The sequence below is a fragment of the Chrysochloris asiatica genome, unplaced genomic scaffold, assembly GCF_000296735.1.
Source record: "Chrysochloris asiatica unplaced genomic scaffold, ChrAsi1.0 scaffold00101, whole genome shotgun sequence".
Lineage (NCBI taxonomy): Eukaryota > Metazoa > Chordata > Mammalia > Afrosoricida > Chrysochloridae > Chrysochloris > Chrysochloris asiatica.
Genome location: NW_006408619.1, coordinates 10,647,193 through 10,675,031, shown reverse-complemented (window position 1 = coordinate 10,675,031; position 27,839 = coordinate 10,647,193). Strand labels below are relative to the sequence as shown.

General features: G+C 52.1%; 2 protein-coding genes across 3 annotated transcripts; one reads left to right on the top strand and one right to left on the bottom strand.

The window, feature by feature from the left end:
• Positions 1-1,521: 1,521 nt before the first annotated feature.
• Positions 1,522-19,841, top strand: MAN2A2 (mannosidase, alpha, class 2A, member 2). Of its 2 annotated transcripts, XM_006867142.1 has the most exons (23): positions 1,522-1,615; positions 2,432-2,581; positions 3,239-3,496; positions 3,567-3,711; positions 3,833-4,004; positions 5,280-5,407; positions 5,670-5,843; positions 6,632-6,818; positions 10,270-10,447; positions 10,824-11,026; positions 11,192-11,374; positions 11,504-11,618; positions 11,824-11,891; positions 12,009-12,174; positions 12,745-12,981; positions 13,253-13,375; positions 14,030-14,144; positions 14,411-14,544; positions 14,705-14,846; positions 15,474-15,607; positions 18,346-18,540; positions 18,667-18,777; positions 19,479-19,841. In XM_006867142.1, the coding sequence occupies exons 2-23, from the start codon at positions 2,450-2,452 to the stop codon at positions 19,629-19,631; spliced, it is 3,453 nt and encodes a 1,150-aa protein (XP_006867204.1). In that variant the 5' UTR covers positions 1,522-1,615; positions 2,432-2,449; the 3' UTR covers positions 19,632-19,841. The 2 variants fall into 2 exon arrangements, with proteins under 2 accessions (XP_006867204.1, XP_006867203.1); XM_006867141.1 differs by lacking the exon at positions 1,522-1,615 and having other exon boundaries at positions 2,450-2,581; positions 18,346-18,575; positions 18,663-18,777; positions 19,479-19,631.
• A 5,748-nt stretch (positions 19,842-25,589) lies between these two features.
• On the bottom strand, positions 25,590-26,867 carry HDDC3 (HD domain containing 3). Its single transcript, XM_006867140.1, has 4 exons — positions 26,740-26,867; positions 26,360-26,415; positions 26,011-26,251; positions 25,590-25,720 (listed from the first exon to the last, which is right to left on the bottom strand). Exons 1-4 carry the CDS (start codon positions 26,849-26,851, stop codon positions 25,590-25,592), a joined length of 540 nt encoding a protein of 179 aa, XP_006867202.1. The 5' UTR covers positions 26,852-26,867.
• Positions 26,868-27,839: the final 972 nt, after the last annotated feature.

The following is a 27,839-nucleotide window of genomic DNA, read 5'->3' as shown; positions in this document are numbered from 1 at the left end:
TGCAATAGGATAATATGATGCGCTGGACTGCAAGGTCGTTTGAACTGCAAATTCGGCAGCTTAAGCTCACCAGCCACTCCTCAGAAACCCTATATAGGATTGCTGAGTCGAAACCACCTCCACATCACTTAACAACAACAAAGCATCAACCATATTAGCACTTATCTTTTGATCAGGTGACCTGTTAAGAATTTGTAATACGTGCAGATAATTCATTACAGTATCATTTATTTATTATGCTGCAAGTTTAGAAACAATCTAGATGCTCAGTAAAAGGAGAACCAAGACAGTTCTGAGCGATCTTATTCACTGAGTAGCAGAAACAGAACCAGCACCGAAAGATCCCCAACCCGGCAGCATACCAGCAGGAGGCAGCAAGCGTTTGCCTTAGAATCGAGAACTACAGAAAACTAAGGCTAATCTAGCCCAGAATAGGGCGGAGCCGCCCAGTAGCTACTGCACTGTTAGCCTGGTGATATGAAGCAGGAATGTTTCCACTGTTTTAAAATATTTGTTGTTGCTAAGTGCCGTCGAGTCGGTTCCGACTCATAGCAACCCTGTACCGGGTTTCCAAAGATCGGCTGGTGAGTTTTAACCGAAGACTTTGTTGATCAAACTGATCCTGGGGTCCAGCGTTTATCCTACAGCGCCACACCAGGACTCCTTCAACGGTGTGGTTTTCCTCTAAAACAGAAAAAATAAAGTTAGGCGGCCCTCCTCGCCTTTCCGCAGCGAGCGGAGGCCCGGGCTGCGACTGCGCAGTGCGACCGCGGTGCCGGCGCTGGGGCCACGCCGCGGGGTCGGAGAGCGCGGGGCGACGCCTGGCCCGGCTGCGGGAGCTGGGCGGAGGCCGCGTACGGCCACCCTCGCTCCGACTCCGGAGACGCACCGCAGACGGGTGGCCGGGTCGGGGTGAACAGGCGGGGCCGGACGGCGCGGGGGCGCGGCGCAGTTGTCCCCGCCCCGCACGCTACTCGGCCGGGTGGCTGCGAGAAGCGGGCGGGCGAGGGGCGCAGCGGAGCGCGCCGGCGGCCCTGGCCCTCCGAGATCTCTGCTGCGGATCCGGGGTCTACTGGTGGGCGAGCTCCCGTCTTTGCCTGCGTCGCTGCCTCCGCGCAGACAGCCCCGCCCCAGGGATGTGAGGGCGGCAGCGCGGCCGGTGGGGCCCGGAGGGCGCGGACCCCGGCCGCACACGGTAACGCTCCGGGCGGGCGCAGGGCGGACGCGGCCGAGCTGGGGTGGCGGGAGCGGCGCCCCGAGGTCGGTGGGGGGATCGGAGGTTTCGGGCCCGGCAGCTGTCGTTGCGGTCGGCGGGGCTAGCAGAGTGGGGGAGGGCCGTGGTCCAAGGGAGCCGGAGGGGGCTGGGCCGGCCGGCCGGTGGCCGAAGATTTGATGACAGGTGCCCACTCCTGCAATCCAACTCTCTCTCTTCAGCTCCACCCATTTTTAACCCAGCCTCCATGGGCTAAAAATATTGCCCAGAGACTCCTGAGCAGTAAGTAGGGCACTACGTAGAGACGACAGAGCTCCGCGGCTCTAGGGCTCAGAGCCAACTCGGAGCAGTGGCTCCCGCCTACGCTCGGCCCGGCAGCTAGCGCCCTCCCTCCCTGAGCAGGCAAGTGGGGGCCGCGGGCTGTGCAGTCCTCTGAAGTTATCCCACAACAAAGCCGCTGTGCCCGGCCTTTTCACTACCCTGGAGACCTTGCGTTTCAATGCTAGCCGTCGGGGTCCTTCCCAGGGGTCCCCTGAGTGCTCTGTAAGACTGGACTGCAATTTACCAAGTGCAAGAATCAGAACAGGTAGACGTCGGAGGACTTGCCATGTGTTACAAACATAATCATCTTTCTTCCTTTTTTCCATTCTGTATTCTTAAGTCGAGATGAGTGCCTGTCTGTTCCAAGAGAGCAGGTAGAAAGACTTAGCTCTTTTATCCTTTCAGCTACACAAAATAGATACCAATTTTTTCCTCCAGAACAAGGTGTGACCAAAGAAACTGGACACACACCTTCTTTGGCCAACTTATGCTATTCTTGTAGACAAGCTCAGTGGGAAGCTGGTATAATCGGGAAGTTGATGGTAATCACTGCTCAGAGCACGGGATGTTTGTGATCCAACAGTTTCTTCTTATTATTATGTTTTAAATGGCGTAAACCTGAGAGAGCTCATCATCTCCACTTTATGGGCAAAACTGGTATCAGGACCAGGCAGGGTCAAACCCAGGTGTGCTACCTACCGGCTTTTGCTTTGTGAGTCTTGGCCAAGAGAATAAAATAAAGTTCGCAGCCAGTGTTGGAATTTGGTGCTGAGACACTTCCTCTCTTTGGAGTCAGGCACCTAGGTGTTCCTGGGGAGCAGCTCTGGGGCTATTACAGCATTTAATGAAAGATGGAGGCTTTGCATACTAGGGCTATAGCGGGTTCCCTTCCTCCAGGTGTGTGTGGAGACCAGAATGAAGCTGAAAAAGCAGGTGACCGTGTGTGGGGCTGCTATCTTCTGCGTAGCGGTCTTCTCACTCTACCTCATGCTGGACCGAGTGCAGCACGACCCCACCCGGCACCAGAATGGAGGAAACTTCCCCCGGGTGAGTCAGACCTGCTTGGTGACCTCTTCGTATATAAGTCACCTGGCCTCAGGTTATTCTCCCCCCCTCCCCACAGCAGGAAGGTCACATCAAATTGATTGCCCTGTTCTTTCCCTGCTAAGCTTGATACAGTCCTTCTCAGCACCATGCTCTAGACCAGGAGTGGAGAATCTTTTTTTTTTCTTAAGTTTTTATTGTGAATTAATATCTCTTTATGGTTGAATAATTGTTGTTGCTGTTAAGTGCCTGTTGAGTCGGGGGAACCTTTTTTCTACCAAAATGTGTATCATCATTCATGGGCCATACACAATTATCAACTTAAAAACTAGCCTACTATATTTGATCAAACGTTTAATTGACTCACCCATATGTGATGGCTAGAACTGAGGTTGCCTTGGCAGGGCCAGACAGCCAACACCATGTGATTCAGAATAGGTATGTTAGAGATCTTGGACATCTCAGAGCTAGGGAGTGGCTGGCAGTCCTTGGTAGTGGTGTTCACATCTCCTATCTCACCAGACCCATCCATTCCTCAAGGCTCATGGTTCTGACTTTTAGAGGGAAGGATCATAGTTGGGCTGCAGGTGGTATACCCCAAGTGCCTCTCTGTGGTTTAAGGAGCTGTGGGTGATTGCTTGGGTTGGTTTTTTTTGGCAGAGTCAGATTTCTGTGCTGCAGAACCGCATCGAGCAGCTGGAACAGCTGTTGGAGGAGAACCATGAGATCATCAGCCACATCAAGGACTCTGTGCTGGAGTTGTCTGCCAACGCGGAGGGCCCACCGGCCCTGCTGCCCTACTTCACGGCCAATGGCTCCTGGGTGGTGCCACCGGAACCCCAGCCCAGCTTCTTCTCCGTCTCCCCTCAGGACTGCCAGTTTGCTCTGGGGGGCCGGGGCCAGAAGCCAGAGCTCCAGGTAAGAGTCAGAATAGCAGGAACCCACCGTGGCCATAGGCAGGGTCCTGAGTTGCTCTCCTGTCTGACAGATGCTAACTGTATCGGAGGAGCTGCCCTTTGACAACATGGACGGCGGTGTGTGGAAGCAGGGCTTTGACATCTCCTACAGCCCACACGACTGGGATGCAGAAGACCTGCAGGTGTTTGTGGTACCTCACTCTCACAATGACCCAGGTGAGGGCTCACAGGGCCCCTAGGGACTGGGCTGGGGAGTGGACTTTTTGATGGCCAGCATACAGGAGGGACAGTTGAAGGAGGTGGTGGAGTCCTCAGAGGACTGTGTTGACCCTTGCAGGCTGGATCAAGACCTTCGATAAGTACTACACGGAGCAGACGCAACACATCCTCAATAGCATGGTGTCCAAGCTGCAAGAAGACCCCCGGCGGCGCTTCCTCTGGGCAGAGGTCTCCTTCTTTGCCAAGTGGTGGGACAACATCAATGCTCAAAAGCGAGCAGCAGTCCGAAGGCCAGTACCAGTGGCGTCATGGGAGCGCCATTAGGAGCTACAAAAGTGCGGGCGGTTATCTGGGCTCTAGGATGGATGTGTAAGTCTCATCTTAAACTGTGGGTGCCAAGGGGCTAGGGAGAGAGGTAAGAGGCACCATGGCGGGTCTGGGGTGGTGGTAGAGGGGCTGAGAATGAGAAGGCAAGGACTAGTTTGAGGATAAACTCTCATCAGGCTGGAGTCCTGGTGTGGCACTGCAGGCTAATGTGCTGGACGGCAGGATCCGTTTGAGCCACAAGGTTGGCAGTTCAAGCTCACCAACTGCTCCTTGGAAACCGTACACAGGGTCTCTATGAGTTGGAGCCATCTCAGCAGCACTTAACAACAACAGTAATCATTAGGAGAGGATGATGATGATGAAAGTTATCGTCGGACTAGTTCTTGACTTCTTATACTCTCCTGGAGGTCTGGGGTGGAACCGCAAGGTGGGTGGTTGGAACTCACCAGCCTCTTCTTGGAAACCCTATGCAGGGTCACTATAAGTCATAACCATCTCAGCGGCATTTGACAACAACAACATTGTTATGAGATAGTGGTAGTTCCGTGGCAGAATTTTTACCTTCTGAATTCAGGAGATGGAGGTTCAGGTCCCAACCAGTGTACCTTTTGCATCGCTACCACCCACCTGTCATGGGAGGCTTTCATGTTGCTCTGATGCTGGACAGGTTTCCGCACAGCTTCCAGACAAGACTGGGGATTGACTTCTGAAAATCAGCCAGTGAAAACCCTGTAGGTCACAGTTGTGCATGGAGTCACCATGAGTTAGGCGCCGCCTTGACAGCAGCTTGGCTACAGAGAGCCCCTAGGGGGAGCAAAGGATTAGCATGCTCAGCTGCTAACTGAAAGGTCAGAGGTTTGAATCCACCCAAAGCCCTGGCATTCTGCCTCCAGACCTCAGCTATTGAGAACCCTGCGGAGCACCGTTCTACCCTGATACAGGTGGGATTGCCATGAGTTGGTTTACTAGGAAAGAAAGTCGGATGAGCATGAGTGAAGAGAGGGCAGGAGGCCTTGGCCCTGGAAGCTTGACTAAAGGTCCAGAGAAATGCGGGACCGGGGGCAGCATTGAGAGTGACTGGATGGCACAGGAAGGCGCATGTGTGTTCTCTTGGTCCTGGGTTTGGTGCACTGGCTCCTCCAGGCTGCACACAGGTTCCAGCATCTTCTGATTGGTAGTCCTGGAGCAGGCCTCAGAAAGAGTTCCTGCCAGGTGCTGATGGTAGTCTTCAATTGCAGGCTTGTGGGAAACGGGCAGCTAGAGATCGCGACGGGAGGCTGGGTGATGCCTGATGAAGCCAACTCCCACTACTTCGCATTGATTGACCAGCTCATCGAGGGCCACCAGTGGCTGGAGAAAAATCTCGGTAAGTCCAGGGTCAGGAATGGGAGCTCGCCCCTATAGGTGGACCTACCAACCTTTACGTTAGTAGTCGAGGACTCGGAGTGCTGTAAGGGACAGGGATGGCAGAGCGTGGCTCCTTTCTAGATAAATTCCACCAGCGTGGGTCTAGCAGGATGACATTCATCCACTGTTTGGCAAGGTAGGAGCCAGGGCTCCGGCTCCAGGGAGGCCAAGAGGCCAGACCTGAGATGTTCAGGGCCTCTGACTCCTATCCCCCTGCCCAGGTACAACCCCACGCTCTGGCTGGGCAGTGGACCCTTTTGGACACAGCTCCACCATGCCTTATCTGCTGCGCCGTGCCAACCTGACCAGCATGCTGATCCAGAGGGTGCACTATGCTATCAAGAAGCACTTTGCTGCCACCCACAGCCTGGAGTTCATGTGGAGGCAGACGTGGGGTAAGACCAGGTAGTGTGGGGGAGGGGAGCCACTGGAGTATATTTCTCCTGAGGAAGAGCAGGGATATCAGAAATTGGTCTCACTGCCTTTTAGACTAAAGGGCTCCAGATGGCACAAATGGTTTGCGCTTGGTGACTTTCCTAAAGGTTGGTGGTTCAAACCCACCCAGCAGCACCTGATGATCTGCTTCTATAAAGAAGTCAGTTGATTCTGACTGAAACAACCTCACAGGACAGAGTTGGGTCTCTCAGGCTGTCATCTTTATGAGTAGGCCCTATGTCTTTCTCCTGCTACAACAGTTAAGCACTTGTCTCTAACCGAAAGGTCAGTGGTTTGAACATCGGCAGGTCAGCCGTAAAGATTACAGTCACGAAAACCCTATGGAGCAGCCCTCTGTAACACGGGGTCGCCAGGAGTCAGAGCCTACTGAGTGGCAGCCAGTTTGGTTTGGGTTTGTGACTCTTCAGACTTGGTGTCCAAGCTGCAAGAAGACCACAGGCACTGGGGCAGGTCACCAGCAGCGGTCACTCCTTCACGTTAGGCAGAACATTGCCCTGATGCCCTCTATCGGGTCTGCTGTCTATTCCTGAGGGCCTAATGCCATATTGAAGGGCTCACCTCCCTGGAGGCTCCATGGTCTCTAGGCCCTCCGTGTGTCCTGACCCCTGGCCTGCATGTCCCATCAGGGCTGCCTGTAACCCGCACTGACCCTGGCCCCTTCAGTGTCCCTGTGCCCAGCTCCACAGGCTGCCTGTAGGTGGCTGACTGTGTGGTGTGTCTTCTACAGACTCAGATGCCAGCACAGATATCTTCTGCCACATGATGCCCTTCTACAGCTACGACGTCCCCCACACCTGTGGCCCAGATCCCAAGATCTGCTGCCAGTTCGATTTCAAACGCTTGCCTGGTGGACGCATCAACTGCCCCTGGAAGGTGCCGCCCCGGGCTATCACGGAGGCCAATGTGGCTGAGAGGTATTTGCTTCCAGCTCTGGGCTGTGGGGTTGCCGACTACATGCCACCGGGGAGTCAGGAGACTAGGCTCCATAAAGTGGGAGTGTGGGGCTTGGGTGACAGATATACACTCTGTGGCTGTGATGACCCATGTTCATGTCCCTGGAGAGTCAGGAGGGATCTGAGGAATCACCTTCCCCAGAAGGTTTTTTTCTTAGATGATTCTGCTTCCCAGTGTCTAACAAACTATTAGAGACAGCTGACTAACTCTGTGGAGAATGAGTCTCAAATTAGGTACAGTTCCTGCAGACCGTAGACTAATACGCTGTCATTTAGATTGGCCCGAATTCAACCAGGATCCTCAGAAGTCAGTGGACCAGGAATCCTCTTCTCCTGAGATGATCACACTTTTCACCCTTAGTCCCACCAAACAGCCTCAACTTCTGAGGAAATAGAGCTATTTTCTTCAAGAGAACTTTTAGGGACTCCCCAACAATTCCACTATTGCTGAAGTTGGCCCCCCAGGGAAGTGCTGGTGATGAGTGATGAAACCGTTTTAGCCAGAACCACCTGACTTTAATATAACTAGTGGAACTGGTTTTTTTTTTGCATCTGATTTCCATGATGTCTAGGAGGTGAAACATGTGACCAAAGGGAAAAGAAAGTGGTCTTTTGTTCTTTTGTTTCCAGGACGCAGAAGCGTTAGTGTTGATTCCAAGTAAGAATGTAGGCAATTAAAGCCTGACTTTTCTTAAAGTGGAACTGATATCTAAATAGGCCAGTCTAGGCAAACTGGGTGAGAGAGCTGCATTTTCTCCTTTGAACATATTCCTAGTTAGTTATCTTTTAACTTTTTATTGTGAATTGGGTGAAGGCTTACAAAGCAAATCAGCTTTCCATTCAGCAATTTGGACACATTTTGTTTCGTGTCACTGATAGCGATCCCTACAATGTAACATCTCTAATTGCACTTCCTCTGTTTCCTGTTTCCATTCTCGCTGCTTTCCTAATCCCTCTGAACCTTGTCCTTGGATACATGCTGCCTGTTTTGCCTCAAATGTTTGACTGTTCTAAGGTACACAAAATGTTCGTGGTGGTGGTATTCCCCTCAAGTGCCATCGAGTCAGTTTCAACTCACAGCGACCCTGTATAGGATTTCCAAGGTGCATCTGGTGGGTTTGAACTGCCAACCTTATGGCTCGCAGTCCAGTGCTGATCCTACAGCACCATTGTTCGGAGTCCTGGTGTGGTGCTGTCGGCTCATTGTAGGCAGGTACCATCTTGTTCTGGTCTCTGGATCATGGAGACCAATGTTCAAGTGCTCTATCATTCCATTGGGCTAATTGCTTTCATACGTCCTTGATTTTCTTCATTCTTCTTTCTTCCAGACAGGGAGAAAGAAGCATCCTCTCTTGGCAGTCTTGAAAACAAAACTGAAAAGTGCAAGTCAGGCCAGTATGGTTAAATAGATTGACAACTGTGATACCCATGATGTGCCAACTAATGTTGTGTGCCATCGGGTCAGTTCTGAACATGTATAGGATTTCTGAGGCTATAAATGTTTACAGGAGCAGAAAGTCCCATCTTTCTCTTGTGGGACAGCTGTTGGATTCAAACTGCTGACCTTACGGTTAGCAGCGCAATGCATAACCCACTAAGCCACCAATGCCCCATGCCTGTTAATGGGTTGGTCTAAAAAGAAGAAGGAACTTTTAATGATGTGTTTGAAGACTTCATTTCCTCAATGGTTTTATCATTAATTTGGGTGCAATGCAGAAAATGACAAATATTCATATATAGTTCCTTCTTGTTGTTAAGTACCATTGAGTCAGTTCTGACTCATAGCAACTCCATATAGGGTTTCACATGAGCGGTTGGTGAGCTTGAACTGCCAACCTTGCAATTCAAATCGACCTTGCAGTCTAGCGCATTAACCCACAGTGCCATACCTAGGAGCTCCTAAAAGAAGTCCAGCTGGTGCAGCGGTTAAAGTCTTGCTGTTAACCGAAAGGTTAGCAGTTTGGACCCCAAGGTCGCTCCACCAGAGGGAGAAAGGTGTGATTACCTGTTTCCATAAAGAAACCCCATGAGGCAGCTCTGCTCTGTCCTGTAGATTGCTCTGAGTTAGAATCAGCTCTCTGGGTGGTGTAAACACACAGTTACTGTACTCAGCTGCTAACTGAAAGGTTGGAGACTCCAGTCCACACAGAGACACCATGGAAGAAGAGCCTAGCAATCTACTGCCAAAACCTCAGCCATTGAAAACCCTGTGGGTGCGGTTGTACTCTGATCCCTACGGTAGGTTCACTATGAGTCACGGTCCACTCAGCTGCAATTGGTTCGGTTTGTTAAATCTGGAGTCCTGTGTGCCAGGCAGTCTTCTGAGTGTTTTATAAATATGTCAGCTCGTCCAGTTTAATCCTCTTAACATTATGAAAATGGTCCCTGTAGCGTAGTGGGTTATGTGTTAGGCTGTTAACCACAAGGTCAGCAGTTTGACTCCACCAGCTGCTCCTTGGGAGAAAGATGAGAGACTTTCTGCTCCTGTAAGGATTTATGACCTCAGAAACCATATACAGGGTCGCTATGAGTCAGAACCAGCTCAGTGGCACACAATCGTCACCACCACCACAGTTATGAGGGTATCGATGTTACTCTCATTTTATAGAACGTAAAGCACAGAGAGGTTACATAACTTTCCTAAAGTCATTCAGCCAACCAGTGCAGAGTCAGCATTGGCATGGTCTGGCTTGGAGCCCAAGGTCTTCACTCCCTGTCTCTCTGCTGCTTCTCACACCGGTGGGGCTGATGAGGCTAGAGCATCAGAGCCCAGAGCTCTGCAAGTGGGTCACATGTAATCAGTTAAGATTGATTTGATATCAATGTAGTCTAGCTACAGAGAACAGAATATGAAAGTTGCACAGCCGGTGACTGTCCTCACTCAGCCACACGTATGGAGAACACCTTTGAGCACGGGAAGTGTGGTGGTAGCTGCCAAACATGCCTGTGGCCCGCACACAGCTCCACAGAAGTTCCAGCCCAGTCAGCTCTGGGCCCCTAATGCAGAGACACCAGCACTGGGGCTGGCAGAGAAGAAGCTGGGAACCAGCGGATTCCAGATGATGCTGTTGGATCCAGTTAGATGGCTGAGCGGGATTGTAGAGCCTGAAGAGAAAAGTAGACAAACTTCCATCGTGTGTTTGGAAGATCAGAAGAATGATCCTGGGCAGAAGGGCCAGTTTGTTCTGTGTAGGGTCAGGGCAGACATGAGGTCAGGGAATCGAAGCCATAAATTCCAGTCTAGCATAAGGAAGACGTCTCAGGTTGCCAGACCATCTGGAGAATGTCCACACGCAGAAGGAAGGGCTTCTTGGTCAGGTGGTTTCCGGTGAGCCCACTCAGGGCTGGCTCTGCCTGGGGTCACCCTGAGGCTGAGGCTTCGTGTTGGGCTCCTGTCCTTCCATGTCCACAGGGCAGCCCTGCTTTTAGACCAGTACCGGAAGAAGTCCCGGCTGTTCCGAAGCAACGTCCTCCTGGTACCCCTTGGTGATGACTTCAGGTATGACAAGCCCCAGGAATGGGATGCCCAGTTCTTCAACTACCAGCGGCTCTTTGACTTCCTCAACAGCAAGCCAGACCTCCATGTGCAGGTGAGGGAGGCTCAGCCCAGGAGAGGGCTTGGGGGAGCTCCCGCACAGCCCTTCCTGTGAGGTTCTGTGTGCCCCGTTAGCTTCTGCAGCAGGGCCTTGCTTATTCCAGCTCTGCTGACAGGGTTTTCCTTATATGTCAGAATTCTCTCCCTAGTCCCTAGCTTCCCTGTGAGACCAGAGGGGGCATCATACATGGCCTCTGCTTAGGCCTAGTGCCTGCCCTCAACCCTCGCTGTAGCTTTGTGGCCAGAACTCCCAGGCAGCTCTAGAACTGATTTGTTGTTGTTAGGTGCCATCAAGTTGGTGGTACCGACCCATAGTGACCTTATGCACAGCAGAACGAAACTGATGGGAGTGGGTTTTGGGGTCCCCACAGGCCCAGTTTGGTACCCTCAGTGACTACTTTGATGCTCTGTACAAGAGGACAGGGGTGGAGCCAGGGGCTCGTCCTCCCGGCTTTCCCGTGCTGAGCGGGGATTTCTTCTCCTACGCGGACCGGGAGGACCATTACTGGACAGGCTACTACACTTCTCGACCTTTCTATAAGAACTTGGACCGAGTCCTGGAAGCGCACTTGCGGTGAGGACCCCTTCCTCCCCCCCCCACATTTCCACGATGGAGGAAATGGAAGCAGCCTTTGTGGGGCTGGGTGGGAAAGAGAAGAGTATCAGGGTGCCGGGTAGAGAGGGTGGCAGGACCTGGGGGCACTGTGCCGGCTGGTGGCTGATGGCTCTCTCTGGGCAGGGGGGCAGAGATTCTGTACAGTCTGGCCGTGGCCCACGCCCGGCGCTCTGGAATGGCCAGCCAGTACCCACTCTCCAACTTCGCCCTTCTGATGGAAGCCCGGCGCACACTAGGGCTCTTCCAGCACCATGACGCCATCACCGGCACCGCCAAGGAGGCGGTTGTGGTGGACTACGGGGTCAGGTTGGCCCCCCTCCTTCTCCCCTGTCAGCTCCCCAGCCCATGCCCCTCTTCCCATGTAGTGACTGGTCCGGCAGACAGCCTCATGGTAACGATCATCTTCTCCATGGCCTGCCCCCTGCCCACCCCCAGGCTTCTGAGATCTCTGGTCAGCCTGAAGCAGGTCATCATCAATGCAGCTCATTATCTGGTGCTGGGAGACAAGGAGACATACCACTATGACCCTGAGGTGCCCTTCCTCCAGATGGTGAGCCCTGCTCCCGAGGTGTGTGTAGGGGAAGGGGAGTGGTCCCCAGAGCTGTTATGTGAGGATGTTTCTTCCCCACCCTGGGCAAGAACCCCAAGTCCAGTGCAGCTGGTGATGCACATCCAGGACAAACCCAAGGGGTGGGCCTTTGGGTTGGAGGCAGAACTTAAGGGTCAGGTTGTTGCTTCCCACCCCCTAATTCCAGGATGATACTCGCCTGAATCACGATGCCCTGCCGGAGCGCACTGTCATCCAACTTGATTCCTCACCCAGGTGAGTCATGTGGGACTGCAGGCTGAAGGACAGAGACACCCCCCCCACCCCACCCAGGTTCTCCACATGCCCTGCCTCCACCCCTGCCCCCAGGTCAGCCCCCCGTTATGTTGGCAGATACGTGGTGCTGTTTAACCCGCTGGAACAGGAGCGGCTCAGCGTGGTGTCCTTGCTGGTCAACTCACCGCGTGTGCGCGTGCTCTCGGAGGAGGGGCAGCCGCTGGCCGTGCAGATCAGCGCACACTGGAGCTCAGCCACAGACATGGCCTCTGACGTCTACCAGGTGAGGCAGGGCCTCCCTGCCCAGCTGCCTGCCCTCCTCAGGGTCGGACTCTCAGGGAGGGTTGCTCCGGGCACAGCCCCTCTCAGGAATGGGAGCTGTCTTGGAAAGAAGGTAGAGGTTCCTGGGGTCATGATAATAGTGAGAATGACGCTGACAGTCCCTGAGTTCACAGAAAGAGCCCTGGGGGTGTAGCCGGTTAGGGTTAGGGTCTGTAACCTCAAGGTCAGTGCTTCAGATCCACTAGCTGCTCTGAGGGAGAAAGAGGAGTCTGCTCCAATTTCAGAAACCATGTGGGACACCTCTACTCTATCCTGTAGGGCCACTGACCCCGTGGAAATAGCCTTGGTTGTTTTTTTTTTGTTTTTTTTTTTGTCGTACATTTACTTACATCCTGATTTGAAAGCATAACGTGTAGTTACCACTTCATAGTTTTTCAAATGAGAGTCTGACAAGGAGGAAGGAGCAAATGACAAATGACGTCACCTCCAGTGTCAGCAGAGCAGAGGTCCTCGGAGGGCTCCAATTGCAGGGCCTGGTCGTCCTTGCTCCCGCCCCTTCCTGTGTCAGCAGGTGTCTGTGCCCGTGCGTCTGCCGGCCCTGGGTCTGGGCATGCTACAGCTTCAGCAGGGCCTTGATGGCCACCGCACCCTGCCCTCCTCCGTGCGCATCTACCTGCATGGTCGGCAGCTGTCCGTCAGCAGGCACGAAGCGTTCCCCGTACGCGTCGTCGACTCGGGTACCGGGGACTTCGCCCTCAGCAACCGCTACATGCAGGTCTGGTTTTCAGGCCTTACCGGGCTCCTCAAGGTAAGGGACCAGGGCTGGCAGAGGAGGGCCGGGCCAGAGGAAGGGCATGTGTTGGGGGTGCTGGCAGAACAGGGCCTGGAGCCGAGCAGGGCTGTCTCCAGGGTCCCTGGCTGTGCTCCCCTCTGACAGAAGGTGGATATAGGCGTGGGCCTCTTGGCTGACAGCATGGGGAAGCTGGGCTTGGTCCCTCGGGGGATTCGTCCATGCCCTCCTGGGGGCAGGCCTGATGTGCTGGGGTGGGGCCAGGGGTCAGGGCTGTGTTTTTTGGCAGAGCATCCGAAGGGTGGATGAGGAGCAGGAGCAGCGGGTCCACATGGAGTTCCTCATCTATGGCACCCGCACATCCAAAGACAAGAGCGGAGCCTACCTCTTTCTGCCCGATGGCGAGGCCAAGGTACCCTGAAGACCCCTCACAATGCCAGTAGGGCCGGGGTGGGTGCCCTCGTAGGGAGGGTGTGCAGAGACAGATGAACCGAGGCGGTGGGAGGGGGAACGTGGTCCTACCAAGAGGACAGGACCCTTTTTCCAGGGTGGCCCCCTTCTTTGCTGCTTCTGGGAGGTAGGTTTCTTGGGGGACTGATTGGAGCTTTGGGTCCAATTCTGTCTGAGCTTTAACAAACAGAAGTCTATCTTCTCTTAGTTTAAGAGAACAGAAGTCTGAATTCAGAGACCCGGCTCTGGGGAAAACCCTTGTCTTAGCTTCTCCAGCTTGCCTCTGAGTTGGACATCTTTCTCCCTGTCTGTGCTTGCTTCGTTCTATGGCTAATCTGCTCCTTGGACGTCTCATCAGTCGTTAGGGTTAAGACACACACTTCACTGAAACAGAACAAAGAAATTGTTACCAATCAGGATTGCAGCCACAGGTCTAGTGAGGACTTCCAGCACCTATCTTGGGGGGACACAGTTCAATCCGTAACACGGGCTTCTCATTGGGGCCTGGGGTCTAACTCAGCCCAGGGGTGTGAGGCCCGAGCCCTCTGGTAGCGAGTGCTTTCCCGCTCTGCTCTGTGTGCTGTGCGCGCTCAGCTACTTCCTGCTCTTTCCCCAGCCCTATGTCCCCAAGGGACCCCCTGTGCTTCGTGTCACTGAGGGCCCTTTCTTCTCGGAAGTGGTGGCTTACTACGAGCACATTCACCAGGTGGTACGGCTCTACAATCTGCCAGGTGAGCTGTACCTGTGAGAGAGGGCTCTGGGAACAGGTGTGGGTTCCACACGCTTGTCATGCTCTTCCTTCTGCCCCTTCTGCATTCTGCCTAGTAGGTAAATTTCTTGTCCCTAACACATGTAACTTTTGTGCTCTTGGAAAAAAGGTCATGTGAAAAATGCTCTGGGAACTTGCCCAGCTCAGCCTTGATTTCTCGTGGCTGAGTCTCTGGGGCTGTGGCTTGTCCTCACACCTCTCATGGTGTCTTCTTGTCCCTGTGCCCAGGAGTAGAGGGGCTATCTCTGGACGTGTCGTCCCTGGTGGATATCCGGGACTACGTCAACAAGGAGCTGGCGCTACGGTTCCACACCGACATTGACAGCCAGGGCGTCTTCTTCACTGACCTCAATGGCTTTCAGGTGATTCCTCAGGCCGGGACCCTAGAGAACCCCAGAGCTGAACTTGGACTCAGGGGGTTGGTCTGCCTCTCAGAAGAGAGAGAGATCACAGGTGCACGTGTTCAGGGCCCACGTCAGTCAGGTGCTAGTGCCCTGATCCTCTGATACCTGATCCTCACAGGTACAGCCCCGGCGGTATCTGAAGAAGCTGCCTCTCCAGGCCAACTTCTACCCTATGCCTGTCATGGCTTACATCCAGGACACGCGAAATCGCCTCACTCTGCACACTGCCCAAGCCCTGGGGGTCTCTAGCCTCAGCCATGGTGCGTAGAGAATACCCCTAGCTTCTGTTGGACACACAGGAACAGAGGAGAAGTGTAGACAGCTGTTATCTCCTTTCCCCCCGCCCCCTCAGTCACCCCAAATGACCCCTCATTTGAGCCCTGCCTGGTTTGCCAGGCCTGGCCTGCTGGGGCTCTGTGACTGCCCCACACACAGCCAACAGCGGGAGAGCCTGGGTGAGTGAGAGAGGCAGAGAAAGCCTGCCCTGGACTAGGGAGCCCACAGTCACAGCATGGGCGTCTGTCTGCTAAGGTCCTGTTTGCCTGCCTGTTCTGTTGTATGTAGCCTGTCTCTGGGGCCCCTGCCAGGGTACCTCTGCTGGACTTCACTCCTGAGTCCCAGAGTGAGGATGGTGCCACCAGGGTTAGCCTGCCCTTTTCTGGGCCTCCTATTTCCTCCTCTGTAAATTTAAGGCATGGCGGCAGCTCTTTTCTACGCTCCCTTACATACTCGAGGATTCTGTGATTTCATCCTCTCAGTAGTGACTCGGCTTCTTGTTTATCTCATGGGGCTTTTCCCTCTGGGCCTGGGGTTAGGCTCTTCTTCCAAAGTTTTGTGTCTGCTTGGGGGTGGAGGGCAGGCCAGGGGCTCACAGGTCACTTCCCCAGGCCAGCTGGAGGTGATCTTGGACCGACGGCTGATGCAGGATGACAACCGGGGTCTCGGCCAAGGACTCAAGGACAACAAGAGAACCTCTAACCGTTTCCGCCTCCTGCTAGAACGGCGAACTGTGGGCAGTGAGGTAAAACTGGGACCAGACTCCCAGGGAGCTAGGTCAAGCAGGTCCCTGTGGGCAGCCCTGAGGGTTCCGGCCTAGGATTTAAGAATGTAGCTAGAGCTGGGCCAACAGTAGAGAGAGTGGAGGGGAATGTGGGCTCAGGGTAGGAAGGTAGCTGAGAGGGCTGTGGCGAGGAGATGTTATTGTCGTGTTAAGTGCTGTCAAGTCCGTGCCACGCAGGGTTTTCGGGGAGTGGCAAGTGGGTTTGAACCACCTGCTTTATGGTTAGCAGTCTAGTGTTGATCGTGCAACACCACACCAGGAGAGAGGTACTGATCTACCTCCCTCTCTGCTTCGTCACTCATCGCCTCTGTCCCTCGTGTATATTCTCCCTTCCTCTGTGCTTTTCCTCCTGGTCCCCCTGCTCCGGCCCCACTCACCTCAAGGCCTCCACCAGCCTGGCTTAGTCTACAAACACAGGGGCAACGGTAACCAAGAGGGAAGGGCAACAGTGGGCATGCACCGATGGTTTTGGCAAGTTGGTAACTGTAGTGGGAGCCAGCTAGCAGGAGCTAGAGCCTGCTGTGTGCAGCTTCCAGTGTCTGGTGGTACAGTGGTTAAGCACTTGGCCACTAAAGGAAAGGTCTGCATTCAAAGCCACTGGCCACTCTGGGAGAAAGCTGTGGCTGTCTGCTTCCACAGACTGAACCCTTCGTCCTATAGGGTTGCTGCAAGTTGCAATCGACTTGACAGCAATGAGATTGGATTTAGGGGTTTTTTTGTGGCCCTGTCACTCGTTCATCAAATGGACACTGAGCACTTGCTGGGCCTTCAGGATGGAGAAGGACACAGAAATTCCTTAGATACAGACGCCACTCCCTAGGAATTTACTAGTGAATGGGGAGAGGGGGTAAAATATGTGTGTAAAAATACAAGGTAGACACTCCCGAAGCCAGCTTTGTCTTTACTTCTCATTTATCCCATAAGACGATGTTGTTTAGTGCCTTTGAGTCAGTACCGACTCATAGTGCCTCTGTACAGGGTTTATGAGGAGCGGCTGATTGGTTTGAACCTCCGAGCTTGAGGTTAGCAGTCCAGTGTTTATCCTACAGCGCCACACCAAGAATCCTGTAAGACATTAGATAAAATAAAAATTAAAAGTCCCACAAGTCCCCCCAACAAAACAAGATAGACATTGGCTATGTCCTACTGGTACTGAGGACAGAGAGAGAGCACTCTGGGCTCAGGGGACTCAGGACAAGTTCCTGGAGAAGGTGCCCCACCCAAGCTCAGCATTGATGAATGGACCCGGGGTGGGAGGCAGGAGGGACACTGAGGAGGGGAGTAGCAGTGAAGTCATTCAACCCGATTAGAGCTGTGCTGTCTAATATGGTAGCCATAGATTTACAGATAATCACTGGACTGCTAACCACAAGGTCAGAAGTTCAAACCCACCAGTCACTCTGCAGAAGAAAGATGACGCTTTGTGCTCCCATAAAGATTTACAGCCTCAAAAACGGTGTGCACAGGGTCACCGCGAGCCAGAACTGACTCGACTGCTCTTAACAACAGCTACAGACACATAACGGTGCCCCGAGGGTACAGTGGGTTAAGCATTAGGTTGCTGACTGCAAGGTCAGTAGTTCTAACCCACCAGCTGCTCCATGGGAGAAAGATTTACAGTCTCAGAACCCTGTGAAGCAATTCTGCTCTGTTCCATAGGGTCACATAAGTGGAAATGGACTTGGTAACAGTGGGTAGCCAATGTGTCGCCATTTAAATCCTTTAAAACTATCTTAGATTGAAAATTCAGTTCTTGAGTCATACTAGCCACATTTCAGAAGCTCAGTGGCCCGAGTGGCTAATGACTGTTATATGGATCGTGTGATTATAGAATGTTCCCATTATTGCAAATAAGCTGTCGTCAGTGCTGGGCTGAGCTCGATGGGGGAGCGGGTGGGGACAGACTGCCGAGAGCTCAGATGCTGCCCAAGGAGTCCGTACTTACTCTGGAGGCAAGGGTCACTGGCACACTGGAGGCGTCCACAGTGCAAAGGCTGGCCAAGCAGGAAGTGGTAGTGGCTTGAGCTCAGGCCATGGGCAGGAGGCTCAGGGTAAGGTAAAGAACATTGCAGGGCTGGAATGGACGCGGATTTAGCAAGTACCTGGGCATGGGAAGTCAAGGGGGAGGAAGTCGGAAGGAGGGTAGCGCTGGGACACAAATCCCGGAAGTGGCCATTGCAGAGGAAAGTTCTACTCAGGCCTGTTACATATGAAGCCCAGGTGGGCCATCCAGGGAGCAACCCCTGATAGGCAGTCATGACCAGTAGACCTAAGGACGAGGGCTGGGGCTGTGGATATAGTGTCATGCGTGAGACCACAGGATCACACAGGGCAGCCCTCAACCCGAGGCCCATACGCCACAGGGAAACATGCCTCTATCTGCCCTCTCCCCAGCCTCCTCCCTGCACCGAGACTGTTGCTTTGTGATGGGAGATGTGATTAAAAGAAGCGTGGTGCTCATGAGAGTGTTTTAAAAGCCGAAATACAGAGGTAGAGAGTGCCTGGCCTAGTGAACTAGGTGGGATGGGCAGTGGCTCCCCTTGAAGGTTTGGAAGAACAGTGCCAGGAGCCAGTTGCTGCGGCCCCTTAGTTACAGACACATCAGGGAAGCCCCTTCCACAAGCTCTAACCTGGATGGGCTTTAGTCTTCCCCTAGTTGACTTCCCTTTCTTACCCACATCTGGGGACCAATTTCTCAGGTCCAAGATGGCCACACTACCAGCTACCCGTCACTCCTCAGCCACCTGACCTCTATGTACCTGAACACCCCGGCACTCGCCCTGCCTGTAGCCAAGAGGCAGCTCCTGGACCCTGGTTTACGTTCATTCCATCCTCTGGCTTCCTCACTGCCTTGTGACTTCCACCTGCTCAACCTGCGGACACTTCAAGCTGAGGTGAGTGTCCCACTCTGGCCTGCACCTCGGTGGTCAAACTACTTCCTGTCCCCATCCTACCTTCGAGGCAGAGGTGCTCCAGGGCTCCCTCAAGCCCCTTCCCTGCCTCTTGTCCTTGTCATCCAGGATGATGCCCTGCCCTCAGCAGAGACCGCACTGCTCTTACACCGCAAGGGTTTTGACTGTGGTCTTGAGGCCAAGAACTTGGGCTTCAACTGTACCACAAGTCAAGGCAAGGTGAGCAGGACCCACGTGTGTGTGTGTGGGGGGGGCATTCAGGGAATGGAGCATCTGTGAATGGCAGAGCAGGCGCTTGGGAAGCCAGATTCAGGTGGGGCGGTTGGGCTGGGGGCTGGGAGAGGAAAGTCGCCCAGTAGGGCTTCCTGGGGAGAAAGGGTGAAGCTGTTGATATGTTTTCAAAGCTACCCAAGCTTGGTAAGGGCAAGTTTCAGGAAGTTTCAGGCGAGGCATATGGGCCTGAGAACTTGTCTTCCGTGACCTTTATTAAGCCAAGTGGAGACATCAGAAATAAAACAGCCCATACCATCACACTGTCAACTGCTAACGTCACGGTCAGTGGTTCAAACCCACCAGCTACTCCTCAGAAAACTCTGTACAGGGTCTCTATGAATTGGAACTAGCTGGACACCACCTGACAAGTTCAGACATTTCAGAAGGGAAACAAGACATACTCCTTGTTTTCAAGGAGCTCCCAGTTCAGTGCAACAAGGGTTCCTACCCTGGGGTTCACAGATGGGCTTTGCAGTGCAGTGAACCCCAGAGGTTGTATGCAAACTCTTGTGTGTATGTAGGCGTGTTGCTACTGAGAGGGGCCAGCTCTTCTACAAGAATCTTAAAGAGGCGACCAGTGAAATAACATGTTGCATTATCTCATGTGTCCGCGCCCAGCTCAGCCGTACCTTTGCTCCTCTCCACAGGTGGCCCTGGGGAACCTTTTCCATGGCCTGGATGTGGGTTTCCTGCAGCCAACCTCCCTGACGTTACTGTACCCCCTGGCCTCGCCCCCCAACAGCACCGACATCTACTTGGAGCCCATGGAGATCGCCACCTTTCGCCTCCGCTTGGGCTAGGGCTTCTTGAGGCCTGAAGACAAGTTCACCCACAGAAACTGCCTCTTAACATGGGATCAGGCTGGACAAGCCACACTGGATACCCTGTCCTGCTCTGCCTCTCAGAACTGTGACAGACTGGGCTCTGCCTTCATTTTCTGTTTATTGTTGCTTCTGTGTTTGGGGGCAACCCGCAAGCCCGGTGTTGGGTAGGTAGGGCAGGTACCAGTGGAAAAGAGGAGAGGAGGCCATTGGTCAGAGGAGGCAGTGCCATACTCAGCTTTGGGTATGAGCAGCTGGCTGCCCAGCTGGGCGTTAAGTCTCAAGCCCCCATCCTTTTCCCCAAATGGATGTGGGAGAATCAGGGACAGAGAGGTAAAGTCAGGCTAAGTGGCTATTAGCACAGCTGCAGGGTCACCGTAGGTGAGAGCTGGCTCTAAGAGGAGTCTGGGTACATGGACTACTTGTCCTGGTGTGGCAGGCAGGGTCAGCGTGACTATGGAGAGAGGGGTGGGGACCCAGAGTCAACAGTCCACAGGGAGGAGTAGAAGGAAGCCCTGTTTCTCCTAAGAGAAGGCCCAGCTACTTTCTGTGAAGGCTTCCGAGTGCCCCCTGGCCTGCAGGTCCAGCGGCAGACCAGCAGGAAGAATTGCGTAAGCACTGCAGACTGTCATGGCCAGATGTCATCGACACTTCAGGTACCCAAGTCCCCGTCTTATATGGGCACTGGTCTCTGTGTTACTTTGGGGGGTGGCAGCAGTTGTGGGGAGTCCTCCACCCTCCCTGACTCTTGATTTGGTCCCTGTGCTCTGTACACCACTGTCCCCGAGAGCCCCTTCCTGTCATGGGGGTCTAGTGTACTTCATTTCCTGGAAAGAAAGTGAAGCCTCCAAGACTGGGATCATGGGCATCTGGAGAAGGCTTTCCACAGGGTCCCCAGTCTGGCCTCCAAGCTTCACCTCTGATACATCCTTCCCAGAAGCATTCTGTTCCTGGTACAGGGCCTAAGGACTTGTCAAGTCTGTTCGACGTTTCACTTCAGTTCTTCAGCCTTCATTTCAGCTTCAATTAATAGAGAAGAATTTATGAGAGTCTCCACAGATGCCGAAAAGATTACTTGGTAAAAATTAAAATCCATCCCTTATGAAAACTCTTAGCAAGTTAAAACTAGAAAGCGACATCCTGATTTAGATCAAGGTCTCTGTCAGAAACCAACAGTGGGAGACATTCTAGAATCAAACCGTTCCGGCATTCTCAGTGAAATCAGCAGCCAGCCAGGGCCCTCCTTTACTCCGGCCTGGTTCGGACACTGCTAACCCTGCAGAAAGGCAGATGAGAGTGAGGAGCTACCATTCTCATTATTTGCAGATGACAGAAGTGCCTGCCCATAAAATCTAAGAGAATCAACTGAAGACTCTTCTCAGCATTATGTACGCTGACCCAGATGAGGTGTACATTATCATGTCCCTGTAAAGATTGTGGTTTTTCCTCAAATCAACCTATAAATTCAATGTCAAGCCAATGAGAATGGATACTTTTTGGAACTGGAAAGGTTCTAAAGTTCATTTGGAAGAAAGAGTAAATGTGTGAGAATACGAAGACAATTCGGAACAGTGAGCTAATGAGTCAGGGAGGTGGGGTCAAGGTACCTGCCCTGTCAGGTTTCCAGAAGGAACTATAAAGCTGCCGTGGATTAAATCAGTGTGGTTCTGGTGTGGGCACAGACAGACCAACCAAGGGAACTAAACAGAGTCCAGAAACAGACCCAGTCAGGTATAGGAGAATTTCATTTCTTACGAAAGTGGCATTTCACGTGGGACAAAGATGGATTATTTAATAAATCGTATTTTGAGACAACTGACTATCTAACAGAGTTCTACCTCACAGCATACACAAAAATTCCAGGTGGAAAAAAAATAAAACTACAAAATTACTGACAAAAATAGAGGCTATCTTGATACCTCTGGTGTGGGGAAGTCTTTTCAGAACAAGACCTCTAAAAGACCAGTTTTTACCACCCCAAAATGTTTGACCGTTTCCGTGTAATGGAAAACATCAAGGTTAAAACCCACATAACCGAGCTGGAGAAAACATGAGCATCATATAATCCATGGTCACAGTTGCTTTAGGAGAAAAGCTTGCTTTGGGGTCCACCAGCTAGCTACCTAAAGATCCAAGGGTGACACAGCTGAGCTCTTCCAGGCCATCGAGGGGGACGGGGGACGGCTGCCAGCACTGGGCCACAGCACAGGGAACTCTGTCGCTTGGAGAATGTGGCAAGATCCCTGGGTAAGTGGTCTCTGATGGGTCAGGAGACTGTACACTCAGTGTAGTGTGATGTTTTTAAGTGCCATCGAGTCAATTCCAACTCATATGACAGTAGAACTGCCCCTTAGGTGCCAGGCTTTGCTCTTTATGAAGCAAATCAGATCTGTTTGCCTTTAGAGTCTCTGATATTAGAACCACTAACCTCTCTGTTTGCAACCAAGCACTTTAATCATCATGCTACCAGGGTTCCTTCAGTACCACCACCCACCCCCCACCCCCGAAAAAACTTCCATCAAGTTAATCCCAACTTTTAGCAACCCTACAAGAGAGGATAGGCCTGCCTCCCGAAGGTTTCCAAGATTGAGCATTGATATGAAAGCATGCTGCTGTCGTTTTTTTCCTATGGAGTGGCTGGTTGGTTTGAACTACCAACCGTACAATTAGCAGTCCAGTAATTAACCCACTACACCATTAGGTTCCTTCAGTGTGTTAAATGCCGTCGAATTAGTTCTGATTCATAGCGACGCTGTGTAGGGTTTTTGAGGAGCAGCTGGTGGGTTTGAACTGCTGACCTTGTGGTTCGCAGTCCAGTGCTGATCCTACAGGGCCACACCAGGAGTCCTCCTCCAGGACAGCATGGTAGAGTTTATCACCTGGATTCAGATGCTAGTGTCACTGTCTTGAGCATACTAAACCGCTAACTTCTGTTTCCTCAACTGAATATCACAGTAGAAAGCATAAGATTATCGATAGGAAATGTTTAGCATAGTGTTTCAGACATACCAAACAAAACCAAGCCCATCACTAGCTAGTCAGTTTCAAATTAAAGCAACCCCCCTAAGAAGACAGTAGAACTGCCCCCATAGGGTTTGCAAGGCTGTAAGTTTTTACAGAAGCAGATATTCGTTATCTTTTTGCCCGCCAAACAGCTGGTGGGTTTGAACCACTGACCTTTTGGTTAGCAGCTGAGCACTTTAACCAATGTGCCACCAGTGCTTTGGGGCACATATGAATGGAAGTTTGTGGGAAGATTCCATTATCTTGTCATTCCATTTTTCCATGAACTTTTGAAGCTTCTTATATAGAAGCCTTAAGGAGCTATGGTAGTGTAGTGGGTATGAATCGGGCTGCTAACCTCAAGTTCGGCAGTTCAAAACTACCAGCTGTTCCGCAGGAGAAAGATGAGGCTTTCTGCTTCTGTAAAGATTTGGCAGTACTTAACAATATAGATGCCCTGGTCACCCCTGTGGGTTAGGTGGTGGTTGTGACATGCCTTCAAGTCGGTTCTGACCCACAGTGACCCAGTATAGGGTTTTTGAGGAGCAGCTGGTAAGCTTGAACTGCCGACCTTGCAGTTCAAATGGCTTTGCAGTCTGGTGCGTTAACCCACAGTGCCTCACCAGGACTCCGTGGGTTAGGTGGTGGGTGGTTAATCATAATGTTGGCACTTCAAACCCACTAGCTGCTTCAAAGGAGAAAGATTAGGCTATCTGCTCCCATAAAGATTTATCGTCTCAGAAAGCCTATGTAGTCTTGTGCTTGAATGGCAGAGGAGGGCTGCGTTTTGGTTCATACCGTATATATTGTACCTTTTGATGTATAAAAAAACCCCACCCAGATAATGCTAAAGTATCTTTAACATAATACAGTAGTAGTAACATCTTGATGCACGCACATCATGAAGTAACAGCCATTTGTTATTACTAACCATTGTATATACCTTGAATTTTTACTATAACAAGGCTTTATGGGGGCTGGTTCCTAACTACAGGTTGTGTGTGAATTAGACATTCATAACCCAGGGACCTGGATTCTGGTTCCTCTTCGATCACTGTTCAGCTGTTAGACCATTAGCAGGTCATCTCACTTTAGAGTTTCACGTTGCTTCATGTTCCTACCCCACCTTTTTCACCAGGTTATTATAAAGAAGAACATAGGTGAGAAGGTTTTCTGAAACATCAAGCACCTTGTGAAAGTTTTGATCTTTGCATTCTAAAGACAAGGTGGTGATGGGGTGCCAATGTTAAATATTATGAAACTTTAAAACACTTAGAAACTATTTTAAAACTTAGATAAAAAGTGTGAGGACGGAAGTGAACGGCAGTAGAGTTGGTCCACCTCATAGTGACCCTGTATAAGATTTCCAAGGTGGATTTAAACCACTGATCTTGCTGGAAGCAGTCTAGTGCTTATCCTACAATGCCATACCAGGACTCCAAGGACAAAAGTGTAAAGTGCTGTTGAGTCGGTTCCAACCCATAGCAATCCTGATTAGGGTTTCCAAGGAGCAGCTGGTGACCTTGAACTGCCAACCTTGTGGTTTAAAATGACTTTGCAGTCCAGTGCATTAGCCCACAGTTTTTTGTTGTTAAATGCCTTCGAGTCAATTCCGACCCATAACGATCCTGTATAGGGTTTCCAAGGAGCAGCTGGTGAGCTTGAACCAACGACCCTGCAGTTCAAACCGACTTTGTAGTCTGATGCATTAGCCCACAGCACCACACCAGGACTAGCCCACAGTTGTTAAGTGCCATCGAGTCGATTGCGACCCATAGCGACCCTGTACAGGGTTTCGGAGCCCACAGTAGATTCCTGTAATTCCCGCAAAAATACAAGGAAAATTTTTCTTTCCAAAACCTACCACGTGGTGGTGGGCTGGAAAGCATTATTTTAAGCGCCATTTATGCGTTTATATGGGTCTGTGTGAAACTTTTAAAGTTGACTTGTATTATCAACTTTTTTGCAAAATACTTGCAGTGGGACCTCCTTTGGGCGGGAAAACCCTCAGGGGTCAAAACAACGTGGTCTTTGACCTGACAAACTACTCATCCCACCCCACCCCAGATGTTCCCTTTTCAAGTTGATTTAAGCCTCCGCACCCCAGCAGCGATCAAAAAGCAACCACCAACGCTGAGCGAAATTCCACTACCAAGTTGTACTATAGCCCCGGGACCACTTCCGGGGGCGCCCGGAAATTCCTGTCGCATAGCAACCGGAGGATTCCCACCATCTGATAAGACTGAGCTAAGCAGCTGTTAAGCACCGCAAGAAGTTTCCATTCTGAACCCAGAGCCCTGCACTGGCCCTATTCTGTTGCTGCTGCTGCTGGGGTCCCTCTCGTGCCCTGCAAGGTTTGCAAGTTAGCACGCAGCTCTACTTTTCAATACATGTCATCTCTTCCAGCATTCTTAGCCAGAAGGCTTCCATTTCTTATCTGTATGTCACACACCACAGAACCTGACCCAGATAGTTACACAACTCTCTCACAGATAGGGAAGCCAAGTTCAGAGGGGCTGAGGCCCACAAACTGAAGGGCCTGTAGAGAAAATACACAGTTGGAACCCTGACCAGTCATCCACTCAGGAGGCCCGAGAAGAGCAGCAATTTAAACCTTTACCCCAAAAGCTTTATTTTTCATAATGACTTATGTTCTAGTTTGTTCCCGGTGGCCCAGCAATCCTGCCATGCAAAATAGCAAACAGTCAAGGTCTGATGAAGGGTGATGAGAAATGATGGGATGTATCCAATTCCCGTATTCCAAGCTCACTTAGTTGGTAGGAGACCTTCAGAGTGAGACAAAACAAGGTTTTTGGTGTCTCTGAGATCTGGGCCAAACAAACCAGAGGGAAGTGAAAGGCGCGGGTATGAATCGAATCGTCTCTGGCCAGGATGAGGCTGGAATCTGCGCTACCTGATGGCTCCAAGAACTGCTCAGAGTGTCAGTCCCCGCTCCTTGAACAGCTGCTTTAAAGCCTCTTCTAGTTGCTGGTTTGTTCCCTGAAGCCCCCTCACCACCTGTGCTGCCCACTCGAAGTATTCTTGAACTCGATGTTCTGACCATCCTGCATATAAGAGTGGACAGAAACCTGCTTGTGGGACAGCAAGGATAATACTGGTTCCGCCCACTTTCTGGAGAGTTTGGTGCAGGGTCAAGAGAGAAATTCCTGATGGAATGATTTCTCCAGAAAACTTCACTTTGGGCCCAGCTATTTAGACCTTAAGAAAAAAGATCAAAGAATGGTCTAATGGGATTAGTTTGGGGGATTAGCAAGTAAATCCAGGCCTTCTTAAGGGGAACTGACTAGCCTGTGACCATCCCTCCCTTTTCCCTTCCCCAGGTAGGGAAGCGTACCCACTGGGGTGCAGCGATTCAGGTCCCTCAGATTGTACAGCTTGTCTGCCAGCTTCACCAGTTTGGCCCCAGGGCTACTGTGGGGAGCGTGCTCCACCTGCAGCCGCTTTCTCTCCAGCTTGGGTAGAGTCTTGTCATCTGTTACCTCCTCCACTAGGCGTCGAACCTGCGCCCCAAAGTGTAGCTCCACCTCATCCAGGGTAGTGTCTGTGTCTTCCACCGTGTCATGGAGCAGGGCTGCCTAAGGACAGGGCTCCCATTCAGTCCTGTGACGTAAACCAAGGGGCGCCCAGAGCTAAATGGGACCCCTGGCCCCTACCCCAGTTTAGTAGAGTAGGAGGAGAGTTACCTGTAACACCACAGGATCAGTGATTCCCGCCTCATGGGTCAGGATCCTAGCCACACCTAACGGGGTAAAGTAAGAAGTAATCAGGTAGCCGCTAGGCTGTGCGTTCTAAGTTTTGCAGTCAGTCATATGTAGCCCCTTAGTAGCTGGGTGACCTTGGGCAAGTCCCTTATCCTTCTGGTTGTCATCTGGGTGTCAATTGAAAAGGGAGCAATCATGCCTACCGCACTGTGAGGCATAAACGGCATATCCCACCAACGCATATGCCTGGCACAAAGCTAGGTAATGAGCAGGCGCTCAAAGAGGTGTGCGTCCTCTACGTCCCCTTTCCCATCCCGGTCCCCCAGGCGCCGCGGTGGTTGCTCCCCAGCCGGCCTGCCCACCGATGGGGTGGTTGATGTAAGGTGTCCCTTCGGGGTCCTTCCGTCGCTGCTGTCGGTGCTTGTGAGCCGCGAAGTCAGCAGCCTCCAGAAGCTGAGCTGCCTCGGAGCCCATCGCGCGCGTAGCGCGGTGGCGGTGGCCAGGGACGCTGGTGAGCCAGGCCAAAGCGTTCATAGCGCCTCCTGGCGCCGCGGAGGCCCAAAGAACTGGGAATTCCTAAACCCAGCTCGCAGCAACCCAGACGGTTTCTTGCCCCAGACTCGTCTCCAATAGGCTGATGGTATCAAAGGCACAGACGGCCACTGGTGGGGAGAGCTGCCTTCCGCATCTCCCGCCCTGGTTCACTGCATTTTGCTGGGCGCTGAGGGTACAAGATGAACATGGCTTACAGTCCGCCCACAGACAGGAAAGCAGACAGTGGCCTCGCTGTGTGCTGAGTCCAGGGTGGGAAGTCACAGGGGCCTCTAGTGCCCTGCTGCTGCTGCTGCTAAGTCCCATTGAGTTGGCTTGACACAGAACAACCTTGTGTAAGGTTTCTGAGGAGCAGCTGGTGGGTTTCAACTTCAGACCTTCCAGTTCACAGTCCAGTGCTGATCCTACAGCACCATACCAGGAGTCCTGAAAGAAGAGCATTTCACCTAATCTCTGGGTCAGAGATAGCGTCCCCCAGCAGGGCCTCTCCCCTACGAAAAGACAATCTTTTAACCTGTCAGTGCTCAGAAAATTCTCAACTATGCTGATCCTAGTTCTCCCTGCAGACATGGGCCTGGTTGCTATAGGCACAGAGCCTCACCTTTGGGCCCGAGAGACCCTAGGGAAATTGGATCCTACAATGGGAGCCCTACCTAATTGCTTTAGATTTAGGTTTTCCGCTGTTTCTTACGGTCTTCGCTGCTCACAGTTGCTGGAACGAAATTTGCATTGCTTTCTTGAGACATAGAATTCATAGTTCAGTCCCCAGGCACCTGCTGTGGGCCCCTGGGATGATGAGCTTTATCACTGCTGTTCTGGGAGCATTATGTTGTCAGGCTAGGGCAGACACTGGAACAAACACTAAGGCTGCTGGCTGGTGGCCTTAGGCTTTCTGAAGAAATTCAGTCAG